The following is a 17392-nucleotide window of genomic DNA, read 5'->3' as shown; positions in this document are numbered from 1 at the left end:
ATAGGAGAGCTACTTGTTTTATACACACATCTACACTGAATTCACCTTCCATCAAGGTCCCTGTGGGTATTCAAACCCATGCCTGAAACCAAAACAGCCTGAGGGCTTGCACAGGATAAAATCTCCAAGCTTACTGCAGAAGTCCTTAAAAAGTAGACACAGGAAAAATCACCAGTCGAAGGGGCTTGGAAACACAAATTTAAGGCACACATGTTGCACGTGTCCTCTGTATACATGTTTATATGTTCTTATTCTGTTGACGTTCTCATTTGAATTCTATGTAGTAGGCCACTATTGTGTAACAGAATGAATATGTAGTGGTAAGGAAAATCCCTACAATAAAGATAACACTGAGGAAGCACTTAAGAGTGCACGACACCATTATAAATATTATTTGACTTGGCCAAGGGTTCTCACACTACTAGTCTATGTTAGAGCCATATGAAATGCTCTAAAATCAGTCACCAGCAAAATACAACAAAGGATCTATTTAAAAATTAATTTAATGCTTGGCTAAAGCTTAATTACATATATAATTATCAAACAATAGTCCTTAATTTCCAAAAAGTTCCTCTTTTGAAAATCACAGAATCAGAAAGCATAAACTTTAAAACAAGTTCTCTGAATATTTACAACATGGTATAAACATTATAGAAGACCAAGGATATTAAATTGCCTGGGTGTAGCTAATCAGCAAGGCATATTCTTTATTGCATATATAACTCACATATGTGGGATTTTAAATAAAATGACAGACTACTAAAATTCAAATGCATGTATTTCTGTAAGCTGGTCAGGGGGTAAAATCATGAGACAGGACAGTCAGCCCAAAACCATGCAGTGAGGTTTGCAGGGCTCTTGTTTCCCACAGTTAAGCTTCTGTGTACTCCTCAAAAACCCATGTTGCATATATTATTTAGAGTTCATATTCAACCCACATTTGACCGTAACGCTGATTCAAGGAAGAAAGTTTCCATTCACCCAATGACTAAGTCCACACTCGACTCTCAATTTTAAGGCAGCAAAGCTACAGTGATAGCAACTGCTAACCGAAAGGTAATGAACACTTAGTCACTTGCCAGCCCTTTTGTTGCAACAGTGTAGTAATTTCCCTAAGACAATTTGCTACTGAATAATTTTCTGCTGTGAAAAGGCTTACTCTGTAGAAAAACACCACAAATTTCCAGTGTGAAAGTTAACTCCATGGTGGTATAAATATATATATGCATAATTACACAATTTACACTGCACACATCGTTTACAGAGAACAATGAACTGAGAGGGTTAATCTGAATGACCATATAAAATAGTTATGTAAACAGAGTATGACAGGCAGTAAGGAAAACATGAATAGGCTTCCTAGAAATAATGTGAATTCCATTCATTCCAAAGAAATTGCATTTAAGGACACGGTAATGAATATTAATAATGTTCTTTGTATTAAAACAAGAATCAGTATTTTACAGTTTAAGAAACTTTACATATATACAAAATTTATACACTGGGAATGGTATTAAAGCAAACAGGGTCTATTTTCCTTCAATCAAAGACTTAAATTCTTTCACATTGTGGTCACTTGCAACTGACATAGCATGATCCAGAGCGCGAACACTTGCAAGGAGTTTTACTATCTGTTTTATGTTTTCCCTAAAAAAAGAAAAAAAAAATGGCAACATCTTATTAATTAATACAAAAGCCTTCAAAGGAAAATTTGTTACTGACTTTATGGCCACTTCTGAGGTTTGCAATCCATTTTTCCGAGCATACATTTTTAAAGAAGACAGGTAAGCAAGCCATAGCACGTAAAGAAATAAAATAAATTTATCCATATAAAAAAAACTTGTATATGTTTAAATGACTAGCCTAGAGACCAAGTATCCACTTTCCAAAATATAAACACCCCAAAATTTCATTCAATGATTTCGATTGATATCTAGAAAGAAAAGAAAGCAGTCTATTGCTGAATTACTTTAGAGCCCTGCCTCCCATTCCCTCCCAAACCAGAGTCCCAGGTCTTTCAGAACATATCTAGAACACAAATGTGTTTGTGTGTTTCATCCCCAATCCAGCATCATCTCCACTCTTCCTAAATTCACTAAGAAAGCATAAGCTGGCTTCCTCTGTCACCCCAGCCAGCTGTCACTCTGAATAGGCCTCAAATTTCAGCATATATTGAAATTACCTAGAGGGTTGGTGAAACACAGATCAACAGGCCCTACCCGCAGAGTCCAAATTCAGTAGGTCTGGGGTGGGGCCTGAGAATCTGCATTTCTAACAAAGCTCCCAGGTGATGCTGACACTGCTGATCCAGGCACCACTTTAAGAAGGACTGTTTCAGGGGCGCCTGGGTGGCTCAACTGGTTAAATGTCTGCCTTCAGCTCAGGTCATGATTCCTGGGGTCCTGGGATCAAGCCCCGCATTCTCCCTCTCCCTCTCCCACTCCCCCTGCTTGTGCTCTGTCAACTAAATAAAATCTTAAAAAAAAAAAAAAAAAAAAAAGAATGACTGTTTTAACAGTTGAAACCCTGGTGAGAAACAGCACACGATGTGACATTATTAGCTGTTTCTTCTCTGCAAAACTGTAGCAAGCAGCTTTTAGGGAAGGATTTGTAAAATTTTATAACCCACAGGGAACCTACTTTATGGGCTCTGCACACAGCAGATGCTTAACATAGTGCCGAAGTTCTTTTCTGTAGAAAAGTGAATCCCCTTTATTGATATTTAACTGCCCAACAAAAACAGTTAAGTATATATAAATCAAAATGACCCAGGCTAAGGACGAAATTAAAATATAAATCAAAATTTACCTGACAAAATATTTTACCACTAAAACCTTTACTATCTACTTGGTTTTAACTTTATTGTAAGAGGTAGCAAATTTTCCCAAGAAAATAAGGTCTTTGCATGGAAGGGAAATGAGGAAAAAGAAAAACGTTTTGTTAGAGGGGTATGACTAATGGTGTATATTCTAAAAATGAAAACTCTGACATTAGGAAGAATATATCAAATGAAACTTAAAAAAAAAAAGAATAATGGTTCATTTATTCATTCCTTCCTTGCAACCCCTGGTAAAATGTATGTACAAGCTGCTCCCCAAAAGTCATGAGTGATGACCTTTAGTCTATGATATGGATAAAACAGAGCACAAATGTCCCAAAACTGGCATATAACTTTTAATATACTTAAGTTTCAGTGACCAGCTTTTTGAGGGTTTACATCTGTATAATGAACTTCCAGAGATTAAGATCCATGACACTCTAAGAGCCTGAAATCTCCCCCAATTCTTGAAGGGAGGGGACCGAGAAAACCACGGTTCATTCATTTGCCTTAGAGCTGGTGCTCATCAGAAGTCCTTCCTAATACCTTCATAAATAATACACTGAAAAAAAGATTAGGTAAAACTGAAAAAAGAAAAAATCACGGTCCTTTTTGGTGGTTTACCGATACCAAATCAATGCACAATTTAAAGTAAAATATAAACATGACTCTTAGACATTTTAACAATACTAAATGTGACAAAATCTAAAGACTCTAGATTACCATTTCATTGAACAATTACAGAAAATTACCTTGCATTTCTTTTTTCTACATCGGAACACCCGATACTGTTTCTATAGATTGTATCGGCTAAGTGTACAAGGTACCGACAGAAGTTTTCTAACTGAGAAATAGTTCTTTCTCCTTTCAGGTTCATGAACCACTGCTTCGGGAAACAATTGATTACCTATGGAGAAGACAGACATAAAATAAAACAATTAAAACAAAATAAAGTATCTAAAAGCTGAGCCTAAACAACGAGGATTATATGTGTAACTGGAAGGCCTGCTACTGAACTATACATAACCAATGGCTTTGACAGGATATTCTTTTAAACCTGACTTTCCATATTAACTATACAAACAAACCTGAATATATCTGTATTTTTAACTTCAACAGATAGGAACTCAAAACAAAAGATAAATAACCTTCAATATTTAAGTAAATTAGGGACATAAAATTGATAACCAAATGCTTCATTTTCCTGTATTCCAGGAAGCCCTAAAGGAACTGAATTGTCCTTTTATCAACAGCTTTTGATATAAAAACATGTGCAGCATAAATATCACACTGTAGCCCCTCCCCATCCCCAACAATTTAGTGAGGAGGCACCCATGCTGGCCCAGAGTGGGGTCAAGAGAGCACTGCACCAGGGGAGCAGCTTAGGGCAAAAACAGGGCACAGTATTGGTACAAAATCCAAGCAAGCCAAGGCTGACTACACCAGGGCGAGGGCAGTGCATTAGCAGGATTCAGTCAAGTGGGCAGAGAAGGCTCCCCACTGAAGAACCCGGGCGTGCTTGGAGAAATGACTGATTCCCGGGCTGGGGCCAACCAAGCAGATGAGCCCGGGACATCATGCGCCAGAAAGCAAGAAAGTGCTCCCCCAAAATGAGATGACATGTTACAGGGTCACAGAGGTCAATCTGAAGGGAATCAAATGAAATCTGGGGCAGTTTCGGCCAAAGATGCAGAATCTGAATCCAATCATGAAAATATACAACAAACCCAAACTGAGGGACACACTGCAAAATATTCAGCCCATCATCTTCAGAAGTGTCAAAGTTTTGCAAAGGTCAAGGAAAGACAAAAACTCTTCCAGATTAAAGGAGACTAAGGAAGACATGACAATTAAATGCCAAGAATGATCTGGGAACTTCTTTTGCCAAGAATGGGATATTATTGACATAATGGCAAAACCTCAACAGTCTCAAAGCTTAGGTGTCAGTAACAGGTCAATGATGTTGATGGTTACATTGTAATTATATGTGAGAACATCCATGTACATATGAACAGACATAAAAGTATTTGGGGCAAAGGAATACCATGTTAGAAACTTACTTTGACATGGTTGAGGGGAAAAAAAACTTTGTATTGTACTTGCAAATTTTCTTTTGTTTCAAAAAATTTTTTTAAAAAGAGAAATTGGGAGTGCCTGGCTGGACCTCTTGGTAGAATATATGACTCTTGATATAAAGGTGGTAGGTTCAAACCCCATGTTGGATACAGAGATCACTTAAGAATAAGATCTTGGGATGCCTGGGTGGCTCAGTGAGTTAAAGCCTCTGCCTTTGGCTCAGGTCATGATCCCAAGGTCCTGGGATGGAGCCCTGCATCGCATCGGGTTCTCTGCTCAGCAGGGAGCCTGCTTCCTCCTCTCTCTGCCTGCCTCTCTGCCTACTTGTGATCTCTGTCTCTGTCAAATAAAAAAATAAAATCTTTAAAAAAAAAAAAGAATAAGATCTTTAAAAAATAATAGTAATAAAAAAGATGAAGCTCTTTAACTCCCATAAAGTAGAAAACAAAATAAAATTAAAATTATTTCTTAAATGAGAAAGGGACTATACATCCAACTATTAAAAATTTATTATTCTAAAATTACAACTTTTATTACTACCTGCCAAAATAATGATATAATAGATATACAGAAGGACAGACACAAATGTTGCAGTACACATTTTTATGTAAAAAATGATGAGGGGGGTTCAGAACTACCTGGGAAACAAACTGTCACCATTACACCAAGGTCCATAATCAAAGGACTTTTCCTAACATTCTAAAATCTCTCTTCTAACAAAGGAAACAATTCATTTTAAATTTACATGCTTTAAAAATTACAACACATGTCATTTAACTCACATTTTGGGCTTTTTTGATGCTGTCATCTCCATATTCTGAATTCTGAAAAGCCATGAGAATGTATCTATTTAATAAACCATCTATTGACAATTCCTGAAGAGTTTTATTCGAGAAAATGCCATACCACTGAAGAAAATTCCCTAACAGCTAGAAAGAGAAAAGAAAATTATTCTCCCTCAGAATGAGATATAATTGATACATAACATTATATAAGGTATACAATATAATGATTTGATCTAAGTATATATTGTGAAATCATCACCACAATAAGGTTAGTATCCCTCACCTATTTTTTTCCCTTGTGATGAGAATTTTTAAGATCTACTCTCTCGGCAGCTTTAAATATACAACACGTTATTACTACCTACAGTCACTATGTTGTACATTACACACACACAGAATTATTTTACCTTGTAAGTGGAAGTCTGTACTTTTTGACCCCTTCACCTAATCCCCCAACCCTGGACTCCCCACTTCTGGCAACCACACATCAGACCTGTTTCTAGAAGGCATTGTTAAGCAACTAAATTAAGTCAAAGAAAACAGTTACAGAGTAAAGCACCTTATGAAATACACTGGACCATGTTTTGCCGAAGTACTAATTAACAGTTTTGGGTTTTTTAAAGATTTTATTTATTTATTTGACAAACAGAGATCACAAGCAGGCAGAGAGGCAGGCAGAGAGAGAGTAGGAAGCAGGCTCCCTGCCATGCCGAGCGCCCGACGCGGGGCTTGATCCCAGGACCCTGAGATCATGACCTGAGCCGAAGGCAGAGGCTTTAACCCACTGAGCCACCCAGGTGCCCCCTAACTAACAGTTTTAAAGGGTCCAAGAGTTGCCATAAATGACTGAGGATATGAATTTTAAGCTTTAATTAATTAAGATTAACTAACACATAAATAGCCACACAGGGCTAGTGGCTACTTTATAGGCCAGTGCAAAAACACAACATCTTCCATTGTGATACCAAGTACTGCTGGGCAAGCGCTGATCCTTCGATAAATGTTCTTCATTCAAAATCATGCTTAAATGAGTCCTACAACCATCCACAAGAAGATGGAATTCTCTTTTTGACCACAACACAGCATGTTTACCAGATCTCGCAAACCTGAACTGAGCTATGTCACTTCAACCGCACAAGCGAATTAGAAGCCAGTATTATAAAATGGGAGTTCCCAACCCACCCACCATAAAAATTCCCCAGTTTCTCAGTATTTCTCAGTTCAGTTCGTGGTAACATTATCCAATCAACTGATTAGATCAGAATTTTGGATGTCATTCTTCACCTCTCCCTCAAGTTGTTTGACAACCTCCATCCACTGTGTTCATTTCTCTCAGACCCTGTTGCCGCCCCCTAATCCAAGCTGCCATCACCTTCTGGACCTCACAGTTCCTCAATGATCATGAGCATTAGCTCTGGAGGAGTCTTTCTCAAGCAGGGCTCTGAGAGAAATTCAACCTACAGAAAAGAATTTGAGTGACTCCTTACTTAATTTTCCCAAAGATGGTACGGCAAGTACCATTCTAGATGCAGGGAAAAGAGAAATCACTACACTCAGTGGAGGACTTGGGGGCATTAGGTACTGATTATTTCACAGACCCCAGCTGAGAAGATCTCATCAGTCAGACTGGCCTCAGTTAGACTCCCATTTCTACACTGAACAAAGGAATGACTCTGGGCTGGTTATTCTGTGCCTACCATCACAGGACTAGAGTGAGAATAATAGTGTCTAGTTATAGGCTACTGTGACAATTCAGCAAGATAAACAATAAAGGGCGTGGCACAGTGCTTGGCAGACAGTACATCCATAATAAATTTTCACTGCTTTGATCCATTATCCACACAACAGCCAGAGTAATCTTGAAAACGGCAATTTGTGAATGCCCCTTCCATGACCAATATTAAATTTTCAAGAAAGGTACACAAGCAATTCAATACAGACAGCCTTAGCATTATTTATAATAGTCAAATTATGGAAGCAGTCAACTGTCCACAGATTGATGAGTAGACAAAGATCTGGTTGTGTATCCACACCCCACCCCCAGAATATTATTCGACCATCATTAAGAATGAAATCTTGCCATTTGTAACATGGATAGAGCTACAGAGTATAATACTAAGTGAAATTCAGTCAGCCAGAGAAAAACAAATACGATTTTACTCATGCGGAATTCAGGAAAACAAACAAGCAAAGGGGAAAAAAAAGAGAGAGAGAGACAAACCAAGAAATAGACTCAACTATAGAGAACAAACTGATGGTCCCCAGAAGGAAGGCTGGGGACAGCGGGCTGATGAGTGAAACAGGTGATGGGGATTAAGGAGTGCGTGTATCATGATGAGCACTGAGTAATGCACAGAATGGCTGAACCACTATACTGTACACCTGAAACTAATACAATGCTGTACGTTAACTATACTAGAATTAAAATAAAAATTTTAAAAATTAAAAAGAAGATGGTCTTTTTAATAAACAGTTCTGGAACAAATGAAGTTCAATCCACGCCCCATACCTTAGGTAGAAATTAACTCAACATGGATCATGGACCTGAAACCATGAACTACCTACATGAAAGGATAGGAGAAAAACTTTGGTCTTGTGTTAGGCAAAGATTTCTTAGGTATAACACCCAAAGCACAACCCATGACAGGAAGAAGTGATAAACTGGACATCATCGACATGAAGAACTTCTGCACTATGGGAATGAAGACAAGCCACACAGGAGAAAAGCAAAACTCTACAAGTCTTAAGACAACTATCATATGATCTCCCTGATATGAGGGAGAGGAGATGCAACATGGGGGGTTAAGGGGGTAGGAGAAGAGTAAATGAAACAAGATGGGATTGGGAGGGAGACAAACCATAAATGACTCTTAATCTCACAAAACAAACTGAGGGTTGATGGGGGGAGGAGGTTGGGAGAGGGGGGTGGGGTTATGGACATTGGGGAGGGTATGTGCTAAGGTGAGTGCTGTGAAGTGTGTAAACCTGGCGATTCACAGACCTGTACCCCTGGGGATAAAAATGTATTATATGTTTATAAAAAATTTAAAAAAATTAAAAAAAAAAAAAAACAGAAAAAAAAAACCTCTACAAGTCATACACCTGATAAGAATAATGTGTATCCAGAATACAGAACTCAAAGCTCAGTAAGACGATTTTTAAAAATGCAAGATTTGGGTGCCTGGGTGGCTCAGCCGGTTAAGCGTCTGCCTTTAGCTAAGGTCATGATGATCCTAGGACCCCTGAGGCTGGCTCCCTGCTCAGCAGGGACAGGGAGTCTGTTCCTTCCTCTCTCTCTGCCCCTTCCTCTGCTCTGTCTCTCAAATAAATAAATCTTTTAAAAAAAATGCAAATTATTTGAACAGATACTTCACTAAAGAACATATACATATGGCAAATAAACACATGAAAACATGCTCAACATCATCAGTCATTTAGAGAAACACAAATTAAGACTAACAAGACCACTATACACCTAGTAGAATGACACACACACACAAAACAACAACAACAAAAAAAACCCATCACTCCAAAACTGACAATACCAAGTGTGGTATGTGGTGAAAATGAGGTATAATTAGATAACATTAATATATTGTCGATATGAAAACCAGCTTTGCGCCAGTATTTACCCAACTGAAATGTAAGCTCACATACCCAGAAAAAGCCACTATGCAAATTAATTCATAATCACTCCAAACTGGAAAAAATCCAATATTCCTCAATTGGGAAAAGAATTAAAAAAAAATATATAGCAACTTGTGGCATCATCTACCTTACAAAGGAATACTACTTAGCAGTAAAAGAGATTAACCACCAGTAACAGATGACAACACTGATAAATTTCCAAAAAATTATGTTAAGTGAATGAAGCCAGACTAAATAATTCCATTCATAAGGCACCTTTACAAAGAAAACCACAGGACAAGAAAAAGGGGTGGCCATGGTACAGCAGTGGGCTTGACTACAAAGGGACATGGGGAATTTGGGAGATGGAAGAAGTGTTGTGCATCTTGATCTGGGCAGTGAACACAGGTCTGTATGTAAATTACAGCTCCTACACCATCTGGGAAGTTCCTCTCCCCCCCAAGTCCAGCCATCTTGGACTTTTCTCAGTTTGTCTAGTATATGCTGCTCTTCCTTACCTCAGGGCCAACCTACTCACTCTTCTGGTCTAATAATCCAAATAGCACTTCCTTGGGGCAGTTGGGGATCTTCTGTGACTCATCAGTCAAGGTCTCTGTGCCCTTATTCTATGCTTCGATTCTACCTTGAATTTCTCCTTTCAGGATTCACCACACCTAAGATAATACTGGTTTGCTGCCTACTATGCTGGAATATAAACTCCACGAAGGCTCCGCTTCTGTCATATTCAATGCTATATTCCCCAACCTAGAAAAGTAACTGGTATTCTACTCGCTGAATAAAGAACTGTGGCTTAGCAAGGCATTTTGCTGGCTAGTTTGGACCTTGCTTTGGAACTCAATATATTTTCTTGTGTGGACACATCACACCTGAATAAACTTTTGGAATAAAATTAGTTTGTAAAATGGAGTTTGTATGCCAATCTAAGCCTACAGATTTTCTTAAAGAGCAAAATGCCTTCCAAAATATCTGAGTCAAACAAAATCTCAAGTCTTTTAGATAGCCTAGAGACACATACCTTAACTGAAGACCAAAACTGTCGTTGAAAAAACAAGTAAGGCCCAGAATTTTTATTTTCCAAGACACTAAGAGAAAAAGAGAAACATGAGCAAACATTTTATATGTTAAGTGCCATCTGATTCCTGGAAAAGATTTTTACAAGTAAAATAGCTGAACAAAAGAAATTAAGTAATTTTTCAAAATTTCAAATAATTATATTCCAGAAGACAGGTTTTAAAAGAAAATGGAAATTTATTGAGAGACACAAAAGGAGAACAAAGAGCGTTATTTGCTTTAGTCTGCTTAACAGAACAATTTTTCCACTGAGCTAGTCTCTTTGGGTTACAGGTTTACGCTAAATAGGTATGGTTTGTATTTCGAGCTACCTTTAGTTTTTCTAGAACTTAAGAAGCCTTCTCTGGAAGATAATGGAAAATATTATCATCTTTAACGTTCTGAGGGTTACTTACTTTTTGGGATATAAGGGCATGAAAACATCGTCATCTAAAGTTCTCCTCATTCTTAGTAAGAGGGCTTTTAGGTACACCTTAAGAATTAAAAACAGAGCACACTTAAATAAGAGTTATGACAGAACTTAAATTTTAATCTAAATCAGTATTCAATTGCAAGTCAACAGTCTTCTACTTTCTTTACCTTCCTTACTTGAAGGCATTAAGGTCTTTAATACTCACTACTCCCAGTTCAGCCCTCAACTACCAGGCACTGAAGCCACTCAGAAATCTAAGAACCCTTCAGGCTACTATATATCACTAAGATTTAAAATCAAACACATAATCTTCTTCTCAAAAGGAGGCCAGTGAAAATGATAATGGACAGCACCTTTTCCAGGGTGCCTGGATGGCTTAGTCAGTTAAGAGCCTGCCTTTGGCTCAGATCATGATCTCTCTCTGGGCCCTGGGATCAAGTCCTACATTGGGCTCCTTGCTCAGTGGAGAGCCTGCTTCTCCCTCTCCCTCTACAGCCCTCACTCAAGCCTTCTCTGTCTCTTTCTCTCAAATAAATAAATGAAATCTTTAGAAAAAAGAAAAAGAAAAAAAAAAAAAGAGCACCCTTTTTGTGTTTAAATTGCTTACTTAAGAATGCCCGGAGGGATAGCAACAATCTGATGTTTGAAAACTAATTTTTTTTTTTTAAAGGATTTTATTTATTTATTTGACAGACAGAGATCACAAGTAGGCAGAGAGGCAGGCACAGAGAGAGGAGGAAGCAGGCTCCCTGCTGAGCAGAGCCCGATACGGGCCTCGATCCCAGGACCCTGGGATCATGACCTGAGCTGAAGGCAGAGGCTTTAACCCACAGAGCCACCCAGGCGCCCCAGAAAACTAGTGTTTTATACACTGTTCAAATATTTTAACAGTTAAATCATCAACGGTTACCCATTCTCGTAGTTTTACATTTTTCTTTTTCCAAAAAAACCCTCCAAAACAGTTCTTAAAGGGATTTCTGATTAGTGAGAAGTGGGGAAGTGAGAAGGATGAGAGGCTACCTGGAGTAATGACATCGCCTTGCCAGAGAGAGTTGAAAATTAAAAACGATTATCTCAAATCTCATATATTTCGGGCTATAAAGGACCAGAGGGCCTGAGGGAATCAGATTTTCTGGCAAGCCTTAGAACATAACCACTCATTCCGTCAACTCTTGCTCACTTATTTTTAAAAAGCCTTTATTTATTTATTTGCAAGAAAGAGAGAGAGTGTACCCATGCGCAAGAGCAGTGGGGAGAGGCAGAGGGAGAGGGAGAAGCAGACTCCCCGTCAAGCAGGGAGCTGGACGCAGGGCTTGATCCCAGGACCCTGAGATCATGACCTGAGCTGAAAGCAGCCGCTTAACCAGCTGAGCCACCCAGGTGCCCCAACTCTTGCTCATTTTTGAAAGAAGAGGGGAGGAAAAAAACCTTTCAGATAATAAACCATTAAATTACCTGTGTATTTTTGTTTTCCGCATTCACTACTGAAGGATATCCATTTATTAATTTTAGTGTAATTCCAACCATTCTTGAAGTCTGTGTTGTAGAAAAAGGGTCCCACATATTTTCAGCTATTACTATGAAGAGAAAAGTAGGATGTGTTGAGACACAGAAGTAAATTGCAGCGGATTTAAATCTGCTGTCAAGCAGTCCTCAACTTACAAATGCCAATCCTGATTTCCTTTTTCTCTCTCTAGAGTATAAGGCCCACTCTTATTTGTCCTCTTAACTGTGGCAACGTTGAAGATTAGGCAAATGTGGAAAGGATACAAATTCATTCTCTGCTGCTGGGTGATTTATAAAGATTGGCAGGGAAGAGAGGACTTCTATATCCTAGGATATGCCCCAGAATCCAGAATTCCTAATTAAACCTGAAACTTTTTTTTAATATTTTAAATAGGTTCCCGTATCAAGGATTCATAATCTTGAGAAACTGATGGAAGTAATGAAATTTCTCCCCAGGAAAATGCATATTCCCCCTGCCAAAACTGTGTTCGGTTCTGCTTTATGTAGTGTTTAAGAGTTTCTAAAATTCATCTATGGATCAATTACTGCCTCCAACTCTAGGCCCACCCCGAGGTGGTCTCCAGTCCTAAGAGACGTCCACCCCTTAGCCATATCTGAACCCAGCAGTTATTTTATCATTTGTAATATAACTTCTATGAGGGAATATGCTCTGGTTAAAAACTTGTAAAAAACAGATTTGGAAAACTCATGTGTTTAAATGTTCAAATTCAGAAATCTCTACCTGTTAGTTTCGGAAGAATCACCTTTTCCACAATGGTGGGCAGCAGCGCAACGTCTACATCATCTTTCTCTTGCTCTCGTTCTTCACAACCATAAAACAGCAAAGATTCAAACCACAGCATATTCTCAAAGTCACGACATTTTGCCTAGAAAAAAAGAGTATTAAAAGCGAAACATTTAAAATGCTTGCGATTTCTGCCTCTAGCCCTGGTTAAGACGAACTCAGGAACAGGATTTAACCTTCAGTTGTAAACAACTAAAGACAAACTACATGAAACATCCATTTTCAGACACTGGATACACGCAGTACAGGACTATGACCGCCCCCTCCACCCCCCACAAAGAGAGAGCATCAAATGAGGTGAACCCCTGGAGGGAGGGCGGAGCAGGGTAGGAGGGTCACAGGCAGAGCAGTCTCGCTTAGTCGTGGAGACAAGCACTGGAGTTTAGGGAGGTCAAGACAGTTGGAAGCTGTGGGGCAGAAAAGAAAAAGAACTCCAAAATGCACACAGGTCCCCCTGACCTCTGCTGTGTACTAACACACACAGGCACAGAGTGAAACTCCACAAGGTCTGGCAAAGAACAATGCCTGCTAGGGGCCAAATGGTTCAGTTTTTTCAGTTGTTTCCAGGGCTCCAACCTCAGCCCTCTTCTCCTTACAGTCTACACATTTAACCCAGTTAATCTCACTCGTGCCCATGGCTCCGTCCACCTGCAGGTAACCTCCAAAACTCTCTCTTAAACATGATCACTAAACGTATATAGGACCCTTATATACCAGGCCACCAGGTCCTCTTGATTCCACCTCCTAAGTTTGTCAATTTGACTCTCCCAATTTCCATTACCCCCGACTCAGTCCAGGTCCTCATTTCACATCTGCCTCACCCAGCTTTCCCAAGAGGTTCCAAGATTTTCTAGGATCACAGGACCAAGGTCTGACTATTCATTCACAGTCATATCTCGTGTCACTACATGTCAATTTAGTTAACTGAGAGAAGCACTGTATGGAACTTGAAAGTCACAAAGGGCTCTCTTGAGAAGGAAGGGAGCATAAAAGATCATGACATTATACAATTTGTGTTATAGCCCTGTGCCCAACCTCCCCTCTAGCTTTGAGATTAAAATTACCCAGGTACCATGTTATATTGCTTTGTACTAGTGACACAAGCCACTCACTTCAAGAGGAGTCCAAGTGAGAAGCTGCAGCCGTATAAGGGGGTTGAATAGCTTTGGCAAACAAAGACCGATGTAAGCATCCTTGTAGGACAGATAGTATTTTGAACGCCAGGCCTCAAACTGGGACTTAATACAGTCGATTGAATAGAAACTTTCAAGGACATCTTCAAAAACCTTGCTGGACTCCTTTGAAATGCGATCTAAAGACAAAAATAAAAACAACAAAAACCCCACAGAGAATCATAACTTAGCATGTAGAAGAAAAAACACAATTCACTATTTTCAGCATAACTTCAGTATCAGGTAAACTCATTAACAGAGAAATCATTACTAATCACAACTTAACAGAAAGCATAAACAGAGATAAGTTTAGGTTTCAATTGTCTATTATGCAAACCAGAGTGCAGGCAGTGCTCATTTACATGGCTCTAATATGCACCATTTCCGGTCCCCAGAGTTTAGTTAAATCCCACCTGTCCCCCAACTAGTCAGTTCAGTTTTCAGTTACTGCGGAAAATTAACCATGAGTAATTACATAATATAATTGCTCTTCAGTCAACAAATCCCTGTATAAGTATCAGATGTGCATCATGATCAGTGATCAAGTCTAATCAAGTCTTCAGACCTAAACGGCAGCTTACGTAGAAATATAGTGAATGGAAAAACAAATTAATACTATAAGGAAACAGACAAATCTAGAATTTAGAATATAGGAAGTTCAGCAAGATAAGTGGCCTGGTCTCTTCAAAAACTTAATGTCTTAAACAAACAATGGGGGTGCGTATATGTGTAAGATACTCATGGACATTCATTAATTCTAGGGGGAAAATGCAACAACCAAAAGTGGGGCAAGAAATCTTGTATGGATCCTGGTTTGGAAAATAGAGAATAATCCACAAAAACAGTCCCAAGAGTTTTGTTTTGGGGGAACTGCTACTAAACAGACACAATATAAAGAACTTTTAGTTAAATATGCTCAAGTGTTTAAAGTATCATGGTGTCTACAGGCTACTTTCAAATGGTTCAACAATACACACACATATACACACACACACACACACACACATCCTTCAAAAAGTTAAGGCAAACTTGGTTAAATGATGGTAAGAACTGTTGAATCTGGGTGACAAGTACACGGGTGATCACTGTGCTATTCTTTCTAGTTTCTGTTTAAAAAGATTCAGTATAAAAAGTGGGAGAAAAATAGACTTCTCCAACTAAGTTCCAAATGACTTGCAGCCAACAGAATTCCAAATAATCACAACCAGTGGTGGGAAATGAAGAACTTCTGAAGACTCTTCCAGAAACACCTGGCACATAACAGTATTAACTACTCATCTTGGTTGAAATTATTCAGAACTCCCCAAACCAGGAGTTTACTTCAGGGCTAAGTGTCCCCTGTCCGAGCTCTACATTCCTAGGACAGGATGCATTAGGGCTATTCTTGTGATCGGACACACTTTTTTTTTTTTTTCTTGTCACTTAAAATTCTATGGTTCTGAAGAGTAATATCACTTATTACACAAGTACTAAATAGTTTCCATAGTGTAGTGGTTATCACGATCGTCTGACACGAGCACTAAATAAAGCCCATGACCAGGTGTCATCACTACTTTTGAGACCTCATCATCATTATACTCAGTTAATGAAAATGGGTGCAAGTTTTTACCATTAAGAAGAAAGTGACTGATTCCAATTCAGGGGCCACAAAATTTCACACCATCTTACAGTAAAAAGCACACCCAAGTAGAAACCAAAGTGGCAATGAATCTCACTTCCAAATAAATGTCTGACCTTTTTCCAGATTGAAATTTGTAATATCTGTAGAAGTTTCTTCATCATCACTGGAAAGGCCTTCAAGGTGATCTGCCATCTTACCGGTTTGCTCTCTGGCTTGTCTCCGACGAGTCCTAAATAACAAACATCATGTTCCCAAACCAGATAAAAGATTCCTCCCTTTGCAAACAAAGCAACAGCAAGCATTTTTAAAATTACCTCCTGGCCTCCCGTTCTGCAATCCTACGTTTTGCATGCTCTTGATACAGTGCCCGATCTCGCCCAAAGGAATCAAGATTTGGTGCCATCAGAGCTTTATCTGTAAAACAATGATGGTTAAAATTAAAAGCCTTCCTTCAACAATCTTGAGGAAAGAGTTTGCACAGAACAAGCCATAATGATAGACTGTTTGCTAATCTCAACGACAGGATTCTGTGGTAACTGGTAAACCAGATAGTTTTCTAGTTTAGAGCAAATCTCAGTATTATGCTGTGTACCCATGAAAAGGAGTAGAAAAATAAATGGAGAGTTCAATAACCCTACACAAAAACAACTGGGCTTAATCACTTATTTTTATATCTACTTGTAACAGAACTAACTGGTTGACACTATCATGATGACCAAATAAATTAAAAATCAAAATTACCTGTGCAAAGGGAAAAATAATAGATTACTTTTAAAGGAAGAAGTTAAGCATCATATATTGAATGATAAGACAGAAAAGAAACATGGGTAGGAAGGATGAGAAAACAGCTTTGTTTCAGGAGTTTACTAATTTTTCCTATTTATTCTGATTTTTCTGTGTAGAAACTTATTCTCAATTACTATTTTTAGAATAAAGGGCAGAATCAACATATAGATGAAAACTGATCTAAGAGAACCAACCTATGCTTTCTCAAACAAATTCTTTCAAAGCACAATTCCCTTCGTTTTTTGCTTATTTCCTATCTCTCTCTTTTTTTTTAACTTTCTGGGACAATTTTCTAGCCTTAGCTTCCAACCTTCCTATTTAAATTTGTATTTCCGTTACTATCTTTTTAATTCCTAAGAGATGGCTCTTATTCTGAGAATACTTCTTTTCTATAGCATCCTCTACTTCTGGCACATGTAAGGCACCTCCTATTACCTTCCAAAGGATAGCAAGTCTATTTTATATTTTCTTCTGCTGCCTGCATTGTCTTTGTTTCCTCAGTCCCTTTGGTTCTACTGTGTGTGCTGCTCTTTCTATGATCAGTGACCACCTCATATAAAAGAACGAAACTGGTAGTGCTGTGGACAAAGGTGGGAGGTAACTAAAAGAGGTCTCTCCATCCGGTCCCTGAGACAGAGTCTTGCATTGGGGGCTCCCAGACGTTAGCGTCTCAGGGTCTTTTCTCTGGACCC

The 17392-nt window shown here is 38.6% G+C and overlaps 1 protein-coding gene across 3 annotated transcripts in view; it reads right to left on the bottom strand.

Moving 5' to 3' along the window:
- Positions 1–485: 485 nt before the first annotated feature.
- PAXBP1 (PAX3 and PAX7 binding protein 1) overlaps positions 486–17392 on the bottom strand; it is a 34876-nt gene continuing 17969 nt past the window's right edge. For 2 of the 3 annotated variants that reach the window (XM_032865425.1, XM_032865426.1), the window contains exons 9-18: positions 16229–16328; positions 16028–16143; positions 14234–14433; positions 13059–13203; positions 12266–12387; positions 10794–10870; positions 10343–10409; positions 5677–5823; positions 3571–3725; positions 486–1647 (exon numbers count right to left, since the gene is read on the bottom strand). In XM_032865425.1, coding sequence (XP_032721316.1) covers positions 1530–1647; positions 3571–3725; positions 5677–5823; positions 10343–10409; positions 10794–10870; positions 12266–12387; positions 13059–13203; positions 14234–14433; positions 16028–16143; positions 16229–16328 — 1247 coding nt within the window. In that variant the 3' untranslated portion in view covers positions 486–1529. The remainder of the gene's footprint in view (positions 1648–3570; positions 3726–5676; positions 5824–10342; positions 10410–10793; positions 10871–12265; positions 12388–13058; positions 13204–14233; positions 14434–16027; positions 16144–16228; positions 16329–17392) is intronic. The other variant, XM_032865427.1, reaches the window with a different exon arrangement.

The sequence above is a fragment of the Lontra canadensis genome, unplaced genomic scaffold (assembly GCF_010015895.1).
Source record: "Lontra canadensis isolate GAN:19392208 unplaced genomic scaffold, GSC_riverotter_1.0 scaffold29, whole genome shotgun sequence".
Lineage (NCBI taxonomy): Eukaryota > Metazoa > Chordata > Mammalia > Carnivora > Mustelidae > Lontra > Lontra canadensis.
The sequence above is the reverse complement of the archived record's forward strand: the minus strand, read 5'-3'. Positions and strand labels throughout refer to the sequence as shown.